Genomic DNA, 17,596 nt, shown 5'->3' on the forward strand with positions numbered 1-17,596 from the left:
CCTCAGGTGAGAGCCCACCTGCAGAGCTGCCCCAGCCCTGGGGCCAACAGCAGGAGGACGTGGAGCTGCTGCAGAGAGCCCAGAGGAGGCCCCGGAGCTGCTGCAGGGCTGGAGCCCCTCTGCTCTGGAGCCAGGCTGGCAGAGCTGGGAATGTTCCCCTGGAGAAGGGAAGGTTCCAGGCAGAGCTCAGAGCCCCTGGCAGGGCCTGGAGGGGCTCCAGGAGAGCTGCAGAGGGACACTTGGCTTGTTTGAACAGTGGCTGAGGTGACTTGGTTTGTTCAACCTGGAGAACAGGAGACTGAGTGGAAGCCTCATCACAGCCTGCAACTTCCTTGTGAGGCAGAGAAGGGGCAGACACTGATCTCTGTGTGACCGGGGACAGGACCGAAGGGAAGGGCTTGCAGTTGTGTTGGGGGAGGCTTAGTTTATGTCTCAGGAGAGGCTCATCCATCCCCCAGAGGGTGCTCAGGCAGTGCCCAGGCTCCCCAGGGAGTAGCCGTGGTGCCAGGGCTGCCAGAGCTCCAGCAGCGTTGGGGCAATGCGCTCAGGCTCAGGTGGGATTGTTGGGGTGTCCTGTGCAGAGCCAGGAGCTGGACTCAGTGATCCTTGTCAGTCCCTTCCAAATCATTGTGTGGTTCCATGATCTGTTCTGCACAACAGGACAGAGTTTTCTGACCATAAAGAAATTTTTGCTTAATACCCGGAGAGCTGCATACAAAAAACCCCTGAACCACAGCATGTTTAATGCGCCTACAGTTAGACCAAATGACTCGGTTTTAGTCTTGTCTAGACCAGAGCTTCACACCAGAGAAGTGTGTTGAAGGGATTTTGCTCTGTGTGTTGAGTGGCTAATTACAAATATTTTCTTTATTTATTTTTTCTTTACAGGCCAAACACAATCCTCAGGCTTCGATTCAATCACTTTGCCACAGAGTGCAGCTGGGACCACTTGTATGTGTATGATGGAGACTCAATTTATGCTCCCTTACTGGCAGCTTTTAGGTGAGTTCCCCTTGGTGAGACTCTTAACTGTAGCCAGTGGTATTTTCTTAACTTAGAGCCTGACTTACATGTCAGGCTGTAAATATGATCCAGTAATCCAAATGTATAACACTGCAAGTGCAGCACATATAGCCAGTGTCCTTTTGTGCACTCTTTGTCAGCATAAACAATTAAAGAGTTGTTTTTAGCTTTTACAATGAACAAGGCATGTCACTGCACTCTAGCATTTAAGTATTATGTTTTCATTTCCAAATCCTGATTCTTTGAGAGACAAAAAAATGATTGTTGTCTGTCTGGGCTGGAGATGATTTGGTGTGCAGCCTATTTTGAGAGGAGAAAACTACCCCATTTATGGGTTTGAACATGATTTATGACTTAGACTTGCAGTGTGTCAATACAGACAGAAGGGCAAAAGCCAGATAATATTGTAGACATGGAGGTCTCATAGAATTATGTCTATCTTTTATGTACCTTAAACTTCAAAGTCTTTAGTTACTTGGAATATGTTCAAGAGCAGCAATGATGGATCAACCTTGTAAAAAACAGAATCACAGGATGGTTGGCTTGGGAGGGATCTTAAAGCCCACCCAGTGCCACCGCTGCCATGGCAGGGACACCTCCCACTGTCCCAGGTGCTCCAGCCCCAATGTCCAGCCTGGCCTTGGGCACTGCCAGGGATCCAGGGGCAGCCACAGCTGCTCTGGGCACCTGTGCCAGGGCCTCACTGCTGTCACAAGGAAGGATTTCTTCCCAATGTCCCATCTCTCCTGCCCTCTGGCAGTGAGAAGCCATTCCCTCTGTCCTGTTCTCCATCCCATGGCAAATGTCCCTCTCCAGCTCCTGATGTGTAAAAATTCCTGTTCTGCCAACAGGTTACAGGTGTTTGGCTTGTCCATGTGATGAGACATCAGTGTGGCTGCTGGTGAGCAATCCACATTTCATCCTGAGACATAAACATAACTTGTGTTTTTCTGTGTTTCAGTCTTGCAGTGCCACCACCCTGTCATGCTTTTTATTCTTTAAACTGAAATTAGGAAAATAATCCCAAGTTATCTATGAAAAAAACTAAAGGTTCCCCTGGGACTCTGCTTGTTCCAAGTGTCTGCGTAACTATTTCCAGAATTAACCTTGTGCTGGGCTTCCTCTCATTTGTGAAATGAAGGTCTAAAAATACTTCATGTTTGTTCTAAAAAATCCTTATAATGTCTGTGAGAGAAAATCAGCAGAGGGACAAAAGTTGATACAAATTTAAACCACCACATGTGGTTTTTTTGATCTTCAGCTGCAAATGTAGTGTTGTTTTGGAGTAAAAGCTTCAGACTAAGGTGAGGTCAAAACAGAACACCTAATTTGAGGAAGGAACAACCTTTCTCTTCTAAAAAGCTCCAAAAACGTGGCAATGCCACCTGGAAGTGCTCTCTGGTATCATGTTCTGATTGATGTGCAGGAAGAGGAGGAAATGTCATCTTGACCCAATGTAATTTTATTCTAATCAAGCTATTTTTTAATACACTGGTGAAAAGGTGAAATGATGATTTGTGCCTGCCATTTCTTGTGTGTTTTCCAAAAATTAATAGACTTTTTAAATTGAACTTATAAGTAGTTCACAGCATTAACAATTATGGTTCAGACTGGGAAATCTGTAAATCAGGAAGCCTGGTCTTGAGGACAAGCAAACATGAGCTTAGTACAATAATGTTTTTGAGGTAGGGAAAAAACTCCAATTTTTTTTTAATTGCTTCTTTAGATGACATTTGAATTTAGCTTCATTAGCACTGAGCTGTGGTATTCAGTAATCTAAGTTCAGGAAATGGCAGATGCTTCTCATTTTGGTGAAGTACCAAAAAGCATCTGTTGAAAAATACCTTTCTCTAATACAAAATAAATACCTTGGAGTTTTTTAAGAGCGGTGTTCATATTTTCCCAATTTAGTTGGGGTATATTCAATTTATTATTACCGTAAACATATTTCCTTGTTCATTATTTGCACCCTGCCAGGAGATTTACAAGACTGAGCTTTATACAGTTGGGCTCTGTAAGCTTTGAGAGTTTGTTGATAAACACTAGAAATTCCTTTCTCTCAACTCAATTTTTGTTCCCTCCCTGACTTTTTACAGCACTTCCCTGAGCCTTCACTTCCTTCACTGCTCTCATTTTGTTTTCTTGACCTTCTGATGCTCATTTATGTTTGTTCACAAGATGATATTTATTCTGAAATATATATATAATCTTGTATATATATAAGATGATCTTGGGAATCCTCAACACTGGTCTGTAGGGAAGCTTTAAATTTGTTTTATCATTTTTTAACAGCAATAAATATTTGCTTAGTGCCAACATTTACACAGTTCAAGTGTGTGCATAGACTAAATTCCTTGTATTCTGAGATCCCCCAGAGCTGTCTGGTCCTGCATATTAAGCTTTTTTTATTAAACAGTGTTAAAAATATCTTTGCTGGCTTATATTTGTGACCACAGCCACAATGAGATTGTGTAAATGTGCTGCTTCAAAACTGCAGTAAAAGAACATGGAAACAAATGCAATATGTTTGTCAGCCCTGATGAAGAAATCTGAAGTAAATAAACTGCACTCAGTACCTGTGAACTTAGTTGGTTTTGTTAACTTTACTCCACATTAAACATTTACCAGAGCTGGTTTTGCACCTTTATTTTCATTTTGATTGGGTTGGCAGGGAGTGTTTTCCTGGTCAGACCCAGTTGTTGTTCTGCAGGACGTTTGGCAGTGGCCCAGCAGCTGCTGTGGTTGCTCTCAGGGGCCAGGTGGAGGATGATGTGAGCCCGTGTTCCCTCGGAGCAAGGGCAGCTCACCAGCCTTGTGGTACCTGATGGAGAATGTGGCACTTGAGCACCCAGATTTGGGTCTAGGGCTGAGTTGGGTTGGAAGGGTCTGATCTCTCTCTCTCAAAGCAGAATGACCATCAGAGCCCTTTGTCCAATCAAGGTATGAATTTATCTTTAGGATGGAGGTCTTGTTGATCCTCTGGGTCTGTAATGCAGAGATTGGTGTTAAAATAATGATATAAAATTAATCTAATACTAATGTCTAGCCACAATCCCTTGCTGCAACCTGTGCGTGTTGCCTCCTGTCCTTTTCTTGTGAACCTCTGGTATTCCCTCCTCTCTAATCTCTCCTGAGGTAGTTGAGGTCAAAATTTAGGTTTCATCCTTCTTCAGCTATCTCTCCTTGAAGTTAAAGAAACCTCACTCCTACCTCTGCTTATACATAGATCATGTGGTTGACACTCCTCTATTTTTCCCTTCTATTCCCTCAATTATTTGCCAGAAATTGTAACTGACCTTGCTGCCATGGGAATGGGTATTCAGCTCAGGGGCTTCCAACAGCTGGAGGACCTGGAGCTGCCAGAGCAAGTCCAGAGGAGGTCACAGAGCTGCTCCAGGGGCTGGAGCTTCCCTACCACTGAGCCAGGCTGGCAGAGCTGGGAATGTTCCCCTGGAGAAGGGAAGGCTCCAGGCAGAGCTCAGAGCCCCTGGCTTGGCCTGCAGGGGCTCCAGGAGAGCTGGAGAGGGACTGGGGACAAGGCCTGCAGGGACAGGAGCCAGGGAATGGCTCCCACTGCCAGAGGGCAGGGCTGGATGGGGATCTTGGGAATGAGGAATTGTTCCCTGGCAGGGTGGGCAGGCCCTGGCACAGGTGCCCAGAGCAGCTGTGGCTGCCCCTGATCCCTGGCAGTGCCCAAGGCCAGGCTGGACACTGGGGCTGGGAGCAGCCTGGGACAGCAGGAGGTGTCCCTGTCATGGCAGGGTGGGATGATCCTTAAGGTCCTTTCCACCTTAAACTGTTCCATGATCCTTCGATAGCCGCAGTCATGTAAGAACTGAGGAGGTTTTTGGGCAAAGCCCCTGAGCTGGAGGCTTCTGCAGACAGACAAACTTCCCTGTGCTGGTGCTGCAGCTGCTTCTGCCTCTTCTGCACCAAGGGGAGAAGATTTCAAGGAAGATTGTAATGTGAGGGGCTGCCAGCTCTATAATGAATCTATAGTCTAGGCTGTTTTAGTACATGTTGTTGCAATGGGTTTTTTTCCTTAAAAGTCCATGTTTGGGAGTCATCCTGCTTCATTTAAGACAATAAATTTCAGATGTCTCCTTATATTCTCCTCCCTCCTTTTTTATTTTTTGCTATTGTTTTATTTTTAGTCTTCTGTAACTGCTATTTTTAGTTTGTTTAGTTTTACTCTTGTAGTTCTGAGTATGAATGAGGTGCATGGACTGTTTTTTAGTAGCAGAGAAATGTTGCCATTTTGTATATGTGTGTGTCCAGATCTATCAAAGTATTTAAAAATTAGGATAATTTGTTTGCATTGGATTTTGATGGATTGAAAGCTGATTTTTCAGTATGATCTTTATCCTTTTACTCCTCCATGAGCTCTACTCTGTATTTTCACCCTTTCCTTTTGTGACTCTCAATTATACCCTTTTTCTGCTTAGTAGAGCTTCTCATGCTTTGATCTCTAGCAGGTTGTGTCTCTGGAGGAAATGAGGAATATGCCAATATTGTGATACTCACATAGCAAATCCAAGAAAAATAATAGAGGAAGTGCCCTTTGTTTTAAATTATTCTGATTTTTCAACGCTCTAGGGGAAGGAACAGGGCAGTGTGTGCAGGGCAGTGGAGAAGGTGGGTCTCCTGGACATAATTGTGAACTTCCATACTTGAAATGAGCCTCCATGATGAGTGGGAGAGAGGCTTTGGACAAGAGGATGGAGTGACAGGACAAGGAGGAATGGCTTCCTGCTATTAGAGATTAGGTCTGGATGGGATGTTGGCCAGGAATTGTTCCCTGGGAGGTGCCCAAGGCCAGGTTGGACACTGGGGCTTGGAGCACCCTGGGATAGTGGAAGGTGTTCCTGCCCATAGCAGGAGGTAGAACAGAAGGATCTTTAAAGTTTCTCCAGCTCAGGCCATTCTATGTTTCATTGATTTCTGATGCTCTTTTACTTTCTGCCATTGACTTCAGCAGTCCAGCTTACAGAAAATAGATGTTATTTCTGTCCAAAGCAGAGGTTTGCCTCTCCCTGGGTGTCACTGGGCAGCTGAGCTGAGTAGGAGTGTTTATTTGCTTTGGAGTAGGGATGGTTGCAAAATGTTTTGAAACCTTATGAAAGGAAATAAAAGCAGTGTGTTGTGAAACATGCTAATCTTGGCCAGAGCTGAGTTGCTCAGAGATTCTGGATCATAATTTAAAGGAAGTTTTGCATAATCTTTTATCATTCTGATTCTGCCTATTGGATTCTTTTTCATGGCAGATGTAAATTCTGATGTGCTTCTGTTTATTCCATATGATGCTGGGAGCAGATTGATTTATTCACTGTTTCTGAGGTTCAACCTTTCAGGCTCTGATTGTTCCTGCTGTGTTGTGTTCTCTTCATGGCTTTCTCTGAAAGAATTTAAAATGCCCTATCCCTAGAAATGTTCAATGCCAGGCTGGATGGGACTTGGAGCAGCCTGGTCTGGTGGAAGGTGTCCCTGCCCATGGCAGGGGCTTGGACTAGATGACCTTTAAAGTCCCTTCCAACCCAGACAATTCTGTGATTAAGTTTCCTTAGAGTGTTTTAAGTTTGTGTAGGAGGCATAACATCCTCTTTAGTTATTTACACATGAATCACCAGAAAAAGATGGAAATAGGGAATATCTGGGATGCAAGCATTGTTATGGAGGTACTTGTGTTCTGGTCAACCAAACCCCAAATTTGAGATTTCTTTGAGAACACAAAGAATTGTCAAGGATAGTCTTTTTTTTAGGAAAGATTATTGAGGGGATTTTTTGTCTTGCCTTCCACTTACTTTGCCCTGTAATATCAGTGATAAGTGCTGAAGAAGAAACCAGAAAAAAGCAAATTTTTTCTTGTTCCTGAGCTGCAGTTTGCCTCACCCAAATTATTTTCAAATGTTTGTTTTCCTGTGGTGGAGATGTACTGTCCTACAGTGTCCATTACAAGGGAATAATTATGAACCAAACAAGAAGTTTGTTAGGCCTTTTGTTCTTTGGTTTTGTGAGAGATGGTCTTTTGGGAGAGATAAACTTCAGAAGTCTCAAACGTTGAGAATGAAATAAAGCACCTCTTCCAGAGAGATGAAAAGGGAATTAATTTTGCTGTTTAATCCTTATCATTGAGAAGTGAATGAGCAGCGGAGGAAAATTTGGCTTTCTCATAAGGAAATATTTCTTGAAATGTATATCAGCAGATGTGCTGGAGTTGCTTAGCCAAAACATGGGATCAGGTTCCAGTGATTTTTATGGTGTGTTGGTAAAATGAAGGACATCTTTTTTGTTCACCGTAAGATTTGTTGTGCAGTTTTCAGTGTGATCCTGATGTAGGTAGCTCGTTCATCTGCTGGGTTTGGTGCACATACCCCCAAATCTGTAGTAGAAAGGATTGCTGGGGGTCTGTTCTGTTCTTGGAGCACACCATTGTATTGTATCATGGGGACAGAAAAGTTCAGGTCACAGAAAGTGTTTCCCAGGTGGTATTAGTGGGTGCTGTGGATAGCTGGGAGTGATTTCCTTGAGCAGATAAACTCCTTTACTCTGTCCTCGGAAACTCTCTTCAACGGCATTAGCTTTCTATTCTAAATAGATGTGAAAAAAAGGAAATTAAGTTCTTCTCGGGGGAAAATTCTTTCCATCATTGCTTTTTGCCTGCTGCCCTGGGCTCTGGGGAGTGGCCGGGTGGGGGCCAGGCTGGGCTGTTTGGAGCTGCCCCGGCTCCCTGCCCCACACACTCTGCTCTGCCCCTGCTGGTCACAGAGCTTCGGCTTTGCCTTGGGAAGCGGGAGTGACGCTGGGCAGAGGTGGATCTGTACAGGGAAATAGCAGCTGACTGTGAGCAGGGGGTGCTGGACAATGTACTGTGCATGGATAAAGGCTTTTAAAAACCTAAGTTCAATAGACTTTGAATTTGTGCCCATGTTGATGGCTTTTGTATGAGGGAGGAATCAACTTTTAATTTTTTGGTTTTGTCAAGCTTCTATTAAATGAAAAATAAGCATTCCCTCTCAGATACAAAGTATTTAGTGTCATAGGTAAATAGGTAGTAATTATTTTTTTCAAAGCTCATTTTAGTTTGTCAGTTTATTGCAATTATTTTGACAAACCATTATATAAATCTGTAGTGTGTCTGCAATACTGTAGATAGTCTTGCCCACCATCTTTGCTTCTCTCAGCTAGTCCTGGAAAACTAAAAGGCTGGAGGATCTCAGAGAACCTGGAAAGGTGAGAGAAACAGCCAAAGGCATCCAGAAGTGTGAAGCAAAGAATGAGGTGGGAGTTGAGAGTGTGACAGGCTGCTATGATAGAAAGGACAACAAACATGAATGTGATGAGTCAGGTAGAGCTTATAAAAGAAGAGATGATGAGAAGATATGGGGCAGTTGAAATGCCTGAGGGATGAGATGGCATCCAGAAGGACCTGGGCATGACCAGGGACTGGCACTGTAGGGATCTCGTGAGATACAACAAGGTTAAGTGCAAGGTCCTGCATCAGATGGGAGCAATTCTGAGTATGAGAAGTGACTGGGGGATGGAGGGATGGACAGCAGCCCTGGAGGGGAGGACTTGGTGATGCTGGTGGGTAAGAAACTGGACATGCCCTGGCCTCGTGAGCTGGGACCCAGGACGCCCCCTGTGCCTGGGCTGATCCCCAGGGAGGGGGGACTCTGTCCCTGTGCCCTCCCTCAGGTGAGAGCCCACCTGCAGAGCTGCCCCAGCCCTGGGGCCAACAGCAGGAGGACGTGGAGCTGCTGCAGAGAGCCCAGAGGAGGCCCCAGAGCTGCTGCAGAGCTGGAGCCCCTCTGCTCTGGAGCCAGGCTGGCAGAGCTGAGAATGTTCCCCTGGAGAAGGGAAGGCTCCAGGCAGAGCTCAGAGCCCCTGGCAGGGCCTGGAGGGGCTCCAGGAGAGCTGGAGAGGGCCTGGGGACAAGGGATGGAGGGACAGGAGCCAGGGAATGGCTCCCACTGGGAAAGGGGAGATTGGGCTGCGATCTTGGCAGGGAATTGCTGGCTGGGAGGGTGGGCAGGGGCTGGGCTGGAATTCCCAGATTTGCTGGGGCTGCCCCTGGATCCCTGGCAGTGCCCAAGGCCAGGCTGGACACTGGGGCTGGGAGCAGCCTGGGATAGCAGAAGGTGTCTTTGCCATGGCAGGGGTGGAACAGGATGAGTTTTAAGTCTCTGGTTTAAGCCTCTAATGCAAACCAGTCTGTGATTCCATGGCTGACTGTTCGTATTTCTCACAGAAAAAGAACCCAAAAGGCAGCAAGTCAAAAATGAGTAGAATAATCCTTTTTCCGCTGTTGTGGAATTAAATTGTTAACCGAACTGCTGCAGATTTTTCAGGTGAAAAGGATACGAATGATTAAGAAATGAATTGGCTAGAAGCATGGCAGAGTCGTTTATTTTACTGTACTGGCTTGGGTGCATTCTCCAGGTCTAAGCATCTGAACTGGGTGTCTGGAAGGTGGATTACACTTTGCCACAATGCTCTTGTACTTGCTTGGTTTGTCACAGCCTTTCCCAATCATTTTTGTAGCCCACAGTCAGGAGGAGATCTGGGCTCAGCAAACCTTTAGTTTGACTTTGTAATACAGATTTTATTTTGGGACACATTAATTTCTGTTTCCAAAGGTGCCACCTTGTTTTATGAATGGGACCTGCTTAATTCTTTGCTGAGTGACAAGGGAGGGAAAGGTTTTTGATAGGGATATCTAAAATTCTAGTTAGCTTCAGTCTTTCTCAGGTTAAATACTTCCAACATACATTTATTTATGATTCCACAAATTCATTATATTTCAAATAATGGAAATACATCGAGTTTCAATTATTTTATTGAAATTCAGTTATTTTATTGAAATTCAATTATTTTATTGAAAGTACTGGTGCATTTACTCTTGTTGCTTTGCTGCATTTTATTTCACTTCTAATATTGTTCTTTTACTTTTCCAGTGGTCTTATTGTTCCTGAGAAAGACAGCAATGAAACAGTACCTGAAGTTGTAGCTACTTCTGGATATGCTCTTCTACATTTCTTCAGTGATGCTGCCTATAATCTCACAGGGTTTAACATCACCTATAAGTAAGTGGCACCACTCCACAGTGATGCTGCAGGTTGAGCAAAAGGAGCTTTCCCCTTTTCTTACTTTTGTCTTGAAATAAGCAGCTGCCATTGAAGTGTGTAATTATGAGCAGACGCCTGAAATTAGATTTTTATCTTTATTATACCCTTGCAACAGCCAATAAGTGGCATGTGCTCAATGTTACAACTTGTCAGTTGTAAGTGTGGATGAATGTTTGCTCCAAAAGGCATCTTACTATTTATTTTATGTTATTGGATCAATTTGATTCTATCTAATCAACAGGAATTGATATGTTTTGTGCATGTCTGTGCTCCTGAGTGCTCTGCAGATACTCTAGCACAAACACACTTTTCCATCAGCCACACATTTCACTTGAGACACTGGGCTGTACATGCTCTTGAGGGTCCTCATCCTCAGGATTTGCTTTCTTACTCATCCCTGGATTGAATCCCTTCATCTGGCTTCTTTTTATTCTGGACTGGTTTTATATTTGTTCATATTCTAAACAGATGGGTGCTTTCTGTTCACTGACATGTATTTAGTCCTCATTGATGAGCTTTTTAAAAGTAATTCTTCTGTGCTCCCTAATTCATCAACTGCTTTTAGAAAGGTTTTGCTTCTTGAGGTAAATGTGTGGACATACTCGCAGAGATGGAAGGTTTTGCTTCTGCAGGGATCATGAGCTTTGGATTTTTTTTGCTCCTACAGATGCAAGTTATGTATGTGCCACACTGGGAGATTTAATTTGGGAATAACCTGCAGAAAGTCTCACCTCTTTCAGAAAAAAACAGCTGGGAAAGCTTCAGTCATAACTGACTTCCTGCAAAAATTGACTTTCTCTTAAAATGAGAAGCTTAGTTTTTGAATATCAAGTCTCAGTACTTTCATCCTCAGTAAGAACACAAATATGTGCTGAATAACCCACATAATAGTGAATTTTTTTTAAAATAGGGGGCACCCAGCACCCTTTGAAAGCTCCAGAAGAAGATGAGGAGTGTATGCGAAGTTAGTGGGATCAGAGGAGCTGAAGAGGCAGTGATTTCCAAGTCTGACTGATTGCATAAACCAGGACTCCATCTACTGCCAGCTGTTGGATTTGCACCATTGCAATAAAATACTGTCTTCAAGAACAATATTCCTTTAATTTGTAACTTTCTTCATCATTTCAGACAATTTTCAAGTGCTATTTTGTCTTCTGGTCCTTAGGTTTGCTTGTAACATTTTTCCAGCAAGTAGATTGAATGGAACATAAGTCTTCATAGTTTCACTGAGTGTAGGTAGTAGTTCTCTCAGCACTTGTGAAATTGCCTTGGAGCCACTGACAGTGAGAATATGGGTACTAATTCCCATCTGTGAATTATTCTGGTTGATACACCAGCAAAAACTGGAGTCTGGAAATTATTATGATCTCAAAATTTGGACCTTTACCAAGGTTATATCTGGTTTTGCCTCAGCTATGTTGCAGATATTATAAAATCAGAAATTATTCGAACCAGGCACGTCTTTGGCTTGGGTTTCATCTCCAGTTGTTCTTGTGGTAAGCAGATCCCAGAATAGCACCTAATTGTGAACAGTTTGAGTATAAATTGCACAGACCACAGCAGCCTTTCACTCTGATGAAAGTCCTCACTTACTGTTGGGTGTTTTAAGGCAAGTCGTTTGCCTTACAAATGGCTAAAAATCATATTGATCATTTTCTCAGAGGAGCTGCGAGTTTAACTTGTGAAATGAAGCAGTTTTTAGGAATAGAGTACAAATCTCTACAGGTGCATCACACCAGGTAGCAGATGACTCTCTCTTGGTTTGTAATGATTTGTATTCATTTTCTTCAGCATCACTCTTGCCTTTGTTAATAATTTTTGGGAATCTCTTTCCTTCCTGACGAGCTGCTTTGTGCTTTTCCCCAGTTTCAATATGTGTCCCAATAACTGCTCTGGCCAGGGGGAGTGCAGGCTCAACAGCAGCAGCCTGGCCCCGCAGTGTGAGTGTGCCGAGCGCTGGAAGGGAGAGGCCTGTGACATTCCCTACTGCCCGGGGAACTGCGGCGCTCCAGAGCGGGGCCACTGCAGCCTCAACGGCTCCAGAGCCTGCGTGTGCTCTGCAGGCTGGCAAGGTGAGTCTCCTGCTGGGCACACAGAGCTCTGGGGGTGTATTTTCTGTGTATGGAGCTGGCACTTTAACTGGGAGGATGCGGGAATGTTCTGCATGACAAGCATTAGTATTTTGACTAGGAACAGAGTACCTGCTTTTTAGATTTAGAAGATCACACTTCATATGGAATGATGGATGGATGGATATGCTGGAGAGGAGGACACAGAGAAGCTCCAAGGGCTGGAGCCTCTCAGCTCTGGAGGCAGTTAGGGAGAGCTGGGGGTGTGGGGAAGAGAAGGCTCCAGGGAGACTTCAGAGCCACTTCCAGTGCCCAGAGGGCCTCCATGAGAGCTGGAGAAGGATGTTGGACAAGGGCCTGGAATGCCAGGACAAAGGGGAATGACTTTAAATTGAAACTAGGCTGGTTTACATTAGATATAAGGAAGAAGTTTTTTACAGTGAGTGTGATGGCACCCTGGCACAGGGTGCCCAGAGCAGCTCAGGCTGCCCCTGGATCCCTGGCAGTGTCCAAGGCCAGGTTGGACACTGGGGCTTGTGGCACCCTCTGGAAGGTGTCCCTGCCACGGCATGGGGGTGGAAGGGGATCTTTCCAATCCATCCCAGTCTGTGATTCTGTGGTTTTTAACAATTGCTTTTAAAAGCAACCATCCAAAGAGGGCCTAACCTGTGGTGTACAGGCATCCCTTCAGGTCTCATTCCTATGCCCCTGAAGCAAATTTGAGCCTGGTTGCCATAGCTTAACTGTTTGAACATGTGAAATGTCTCCTTCTCATGTCCAGCTGAGCTGATCAGCCACGTCCAACTTGGCAGTGATCTGGCCTGAACATAGGCCAGATGTTTGCTTTGCCAAGACCTACTGATATGTAAGAATTAGTCCCATATTAAATGCAACCAGCTACAGCACTAGCAGGCGTTTGACCTCCAGCTGAAATACAGGCTTTGGAAAAAACCCATTTTTAAACCTTCTTTTCCCAGGTCCTGGCTGTTCAATTCCTGTTCCTGCAAACCAGTCGTTTTGGGAACGGGAAGAATACACTCTTCCAAAACTTGCCAGAGCATCTCACAAAGCTGTCATCCATGACAATAAAATGTGGATTGTTGGAGGCTATGTCTTCAATCATTCTGACTCTCAGAAGGTTTTAGCGTGAGTATAAACCCAGATAATAAAAACTAAAGATAGGAACTTAGATTTGAGAGTTATTTTTAGGAAATGCCACCTGACGTGCTTTGCTTTGGTCTGTGCTTCATCTCTGAGGGAAAACAGCCATAATAAAAACTCAGGCTCATGTTTGAGATGGGGGAAAATCTTGCTAAGGGGTGCTAATTTTGGAAAAGAAAAGCATAAGGTTCCTGATGTTCAGGGAGCTTTTGATTCATCTGTGTCTGTCAGCATTTAACTATTCTCTGTATATTTCTGGGCCAGCTCTTAAATTATATCTAGCCTCATATTCAAAGAGGGTAATTTTGCTTCAGTGTTTTTTAGCCCTTCTCTATCTTGTGTTTGTGTCACTTGAGTTTTTGGCTCCTTAATTAACACCTACTGATTACTCTGGATGGTTATCCACAGTGGATGGGACACCAAACAGGGAATGGCATTAGGATGAGGGCATTTATGCAATTGTTTGAGGAGATGTAACAGTAACTAAAATATAAAGTAATAATAATGTACTTCATGGAAATAGTCCATTTTAAAAACCCCAGCTTTTGTATTGTATTAGGGCAGATCTAGGCAAAAGCTGGACTTTTTTCCAGAGATACTTGTGTACCTTACTTTGATGGACCCAAGTGAGAGGTGTGTATTCTGCACTCACATCCAGAGGTAATAGTTCTTATAGGGGAAGAGGAGCTGAAAACACACATTTAAATGTAGAACAGTTGCTAGTTGCACCCACAATTTACTCCTCCAAAGTCACACCTTGTTTTTTAATAGGATACCCTATGACTTTGTTGAATGCTTTCTCAGAGATGATTTTATCTCACAAGGCCCTTAGCTTGGCAGATATAGTGCCTTATTTTAAATGAAAAGCCACAAGCCATTTTCAGGGCAGAGAGTTTATGTTATTTTAAGCATGAATAGCAAAGACATAATTAAATAGTGTTTTTTAAGTGCTGGCAGAGTTTTTCTAATCAAGTAGTTGCAAATTACCTGTGTTTAGTGTAAAGTTTTCCTACTTTTTTGAGGGAGAGGTGGTGTAGGTTGTCACAGCTAGCTCGTGGGTTTGTATGGAAAAGAGAACAGGGCAAAGGAGATCAACCTGTGGATGTTGAGTAACAGAGCAGGCTCAATTGTTTTTTTTTTTTAACCCGTAAGTAGTTTGTATGAGCTTTGTGCATGCTGAAATCATGGCAGGATTTATTATTTCAGTAAATAATTATATCTAACATACTATATTGGTAAATAATTTTCCCCAAATCTTAGAAAGGACAAACAATCATATTCTCAGCATTAATACCTATTCCTTGGAAAGTAATTCAGTTTTAATTATACAGGTATGATCTCATTTCTGAAGAGTGGCTTCCACTGAACAGCTCTGTGAACTCAGTAGAGATGAGATATGGTCATTCGTTGGCATTGCACAAGGTAAGTTCAGTGCTCCAGACTCACTTCCCAGCTGATTTCCCTTCTTCTCTCCTGCTTCCCACTCCTTATCCCATGTCAGCCATGCTTTGGGAGAAGTGGTCCTCGTTCAGAGTCTTGTCCCTGCCCAGCCCAGGCTGTACCCTTGTGCTCCAGGGAATCCTTGGGTGGCTCTCCTAGGAAGTCTGCAGTGTCTCTGCCTGTGTGCTCCTTCTTTGCCCTTTTTCCAGAGATTTTGAAGATGACTTTTTGAGGCCAGTGAGTCCATTATTTCCTCTTGCTGTCTGTGCTGACAAGAATGCCTGAGGCTGAGTTTGCTGGAGTTCCCCAGCTGCATTTTATGTAGATCACATGAATATTTTTATGAGCTCTGTTGTCCAAGACACCAAAGCAGTGCTGGGGGATTAGGGATTTTTGTTACTTGCTCTGCAAGTAAATTTGTGAATCTAATCTTCCAGCATCTGACACAGCAAGTGGATTTGACAGTTTTTTCCTCCTTTCTCACTTGTGTGCCTTGCTGTAAGTGCAGACCATGTGAGAGCAGGATAGCAAAGTCTGTGGAAAGGAAATGATCCAAATGACCCAAAGATCTTTTATTGATCTTTGGGTTTGGAATGTTGTTGAGCTCAAACAGTGCAGGCCAGGGCAAAGCTTAATCATAAGTACTCAAAAAATTCCTCACTGTCATTCACAAACAGAGCGCTTGAAGAACCTCAAAGCATGGAAATTCATCATGGAATCACAAAATGATTTGGGTTGGAAGGGAGCTTAAAGATCATCTAGTCCCAGTCCCCTGCTGCAGGCAGAGACCTGCCACTGTCCCAGGCTGCTCCCAGCCCCAATGTGCAGCCTGGCCTTGGGCACTGCCAGGGATCCAGGGGCAGCCACAGCTGCTCTGGGCATCTGTGCCAGGGCCTCACACCCTCCTGGGGACAGTTCCTAACTCCCAATATCCCATCCATCCCTGCCCTCTGGCAGTGGGATCCAGTGCCTGTGTCCTGTCCCTCCATCCCTTGTCCCCAGTCCCTTTCCAGGGGAGTTTATTAGGTAATTTCAAACCAGTAGCTTCAGTGCTTCCCAAACAGCAGTTTCCTAATGCTGCACTCCCTGCCCTCTGTGCCTTCTCTCAGGATAACATCTACATGTACGGCGGCAAGCTGGATGCCACGGGGAACGTGAGCAGCCAGCTCTGGGTGTTCCACATCCCGCGGCAGAGCTGGGCCGTGCTGGCTCCCCGCGCCAAGGAGCAGTACGCCGTGGTGGGGCACTCGGCACACGTGGTCACCCTGAGGGACAACAGCACCGTCATGCTGGTGCTCTTCGGGCACTGCCCCCTCTACGGCTACATCAGCAACGTCCAGGAGTACAACCTGTGTGAGTGAGGGGAAGAGGGAGGGAGGGAGGGAGGGCAGCCCTCCTGTGCAGGAGTACAGCCTGAGGGAGGGAGGGGGAAAGGGAGGGAGGGCAGCCTTCCTGTCCAGGAGTACAGCCTGTGTGAGTGAGGAGGGAGAAAGGGCAGCCCTCCTGTGCAGGAGTACAGCCTGTGTGAGTGAGGAGGAAAGGGAGGCAGGGCAGCCCTCCTGTGCAGGAGTACAGCCTGTGTGAGTGAGGAGGGAAAAAGGGCAGCCTTCCTGTGCAGGAGTACAGCCTGTGTGAGTGAGGAGGGAGAAAGGGCAGCCCTCCTGCCAGGCCCTGCCAGTGGATCAGCTAGCAAAACACAGACAAATGTGTTCTCCTCCTCTTGTTTGTATGTGCAAGAGTTGAACCTAAAAGATTTGTATAACCCAGTGAGCAGGCAGCCACGTGCCTCCACCTTTATACACAGCGTTAGGTCCCAAAGATGTAAAGCTGTAATTGAGAGGTAAAGCAGGGCAACTCTGGAACATTTTAGATTAGTTTTCCTCTCTCCCTCTGACAAAACAAACACTTCTGAAATTGTTTTTTAATTCTGCAAATATAATAATGGCTGTAACAGTTCAGACCAAATACCTGCTTAACGTGACACCCACGTCCCCAGCAGCAGATGCTGTGGGAAACAGGTGCTGAATTTCTGGATTCCCGTATCCCTGATAGGATCTGACCCCCATATCCTGGAGTAGTCCAGGCTCTGATTCTCGGACCCAGAGAGTTCTAGTATAAGCACTGGAGAAGCACAGGAGGCTTTCCAGGCAAACTGAACTTGTACCCAGCTCAGAAATGGAGACACATTGCTGGCTCCACAGACCATGTCAGGATTGTAGTTAGGCACAGGAAGTTCACAACAAGAGTGTGCTGGTTATTCTCAGGAATAGTGGCCCTGTCTGCACTTTGCTCCTGCTGTCCTTGTCCTCCAGTCATGCTGATCCAGAGGATCTGCTGGAGCCTGGTTCTCTGGAGTCCATGTGAGCGAGATCTCTTCCTTTTGGAGAAATGCAGAGAGAACCAGGCAGCGATTTGTTTCTGCCATGTGTGATCTTGCAGACTGTTCACTTCCTTTGCCTTTGGTGTGCCTGCTCTGGCCTGCAGTTGGGAAGCTTGTATAGGGTTTCATTCAGCACTTACTACAGAGATTTGGTGTGTAATGTGATGTGTGTAATGTGGTATTTTTATTTCACTTGGCATTATAATATGTCTAAAGTGCTTCAGACCAATGTTATTTTAGTGAGTGAGATACAGGATCATGAATCACATATTAGTTTTTAACTGCAGTGTTCTTCACAGTCAGACTTGGCTTCAGTGCTGTCTGGCTTTATATATATATTTATATATATATAAAAAGTAAAAGTGCTCTTGAGTCCCATTCAAAATCAAGTCACAGTG

The 17,596-nt window shown here is 44.8% G+C and overlaps 1 protein-coding gene across 1 annotated transcript in view; it reads left to right on the forward strand.

Annotated features, from left to right (window-relative positions):
- The window catches only part of ATRN (attractin), a 150,330-nt gene that overhangs the window by 38,218 nt on the left and 94,516 nt on the right, over positions 1–17,596 (forward strand). Inside the window, exons 3-8 of the mRNA XM_064711922.1 lie at positions 889–1,002; positions 9,978–10,106; positions 12,015–12,220; positions 13,195–13,363; positions 14,710–14,800; positions 15,928–16,171. Coding sequence (XP_064567992.1) covers positions 889–1,002; positions 9,978–10,106; positions 12,015–12,220; positions 13,195–13,363; positions 14,710–14,800; positions 15,928–16,171 — 953 coding nt within the window. The remainder of the gene's footprint in view (positions 1–888; positions 1,003–9,977; positions 10,107–12,014; positions 12,221–13,194; positions 13,364–14,709; positions 14,801–15,927; positions 16,172–17,596) is intronic.

Source organism: Zonotrichia leucophrys, chromosome 4, assembly GCF_028769735.1.
Source record: "Zonotrichia leucophrys gambelii isolate GWCS_2022_RI chromosome 4, RI_Zleu_2.0, whole genome shotgun sequence".
In the NCBI taxonomy this organism is placed as follows: domain Eukaryota; kingdom Metazoa; phylum Chordata; class Aves; order Passeriformes; family Passerellidae; genus Zonotrichia; species Zonotrichia leucophrys.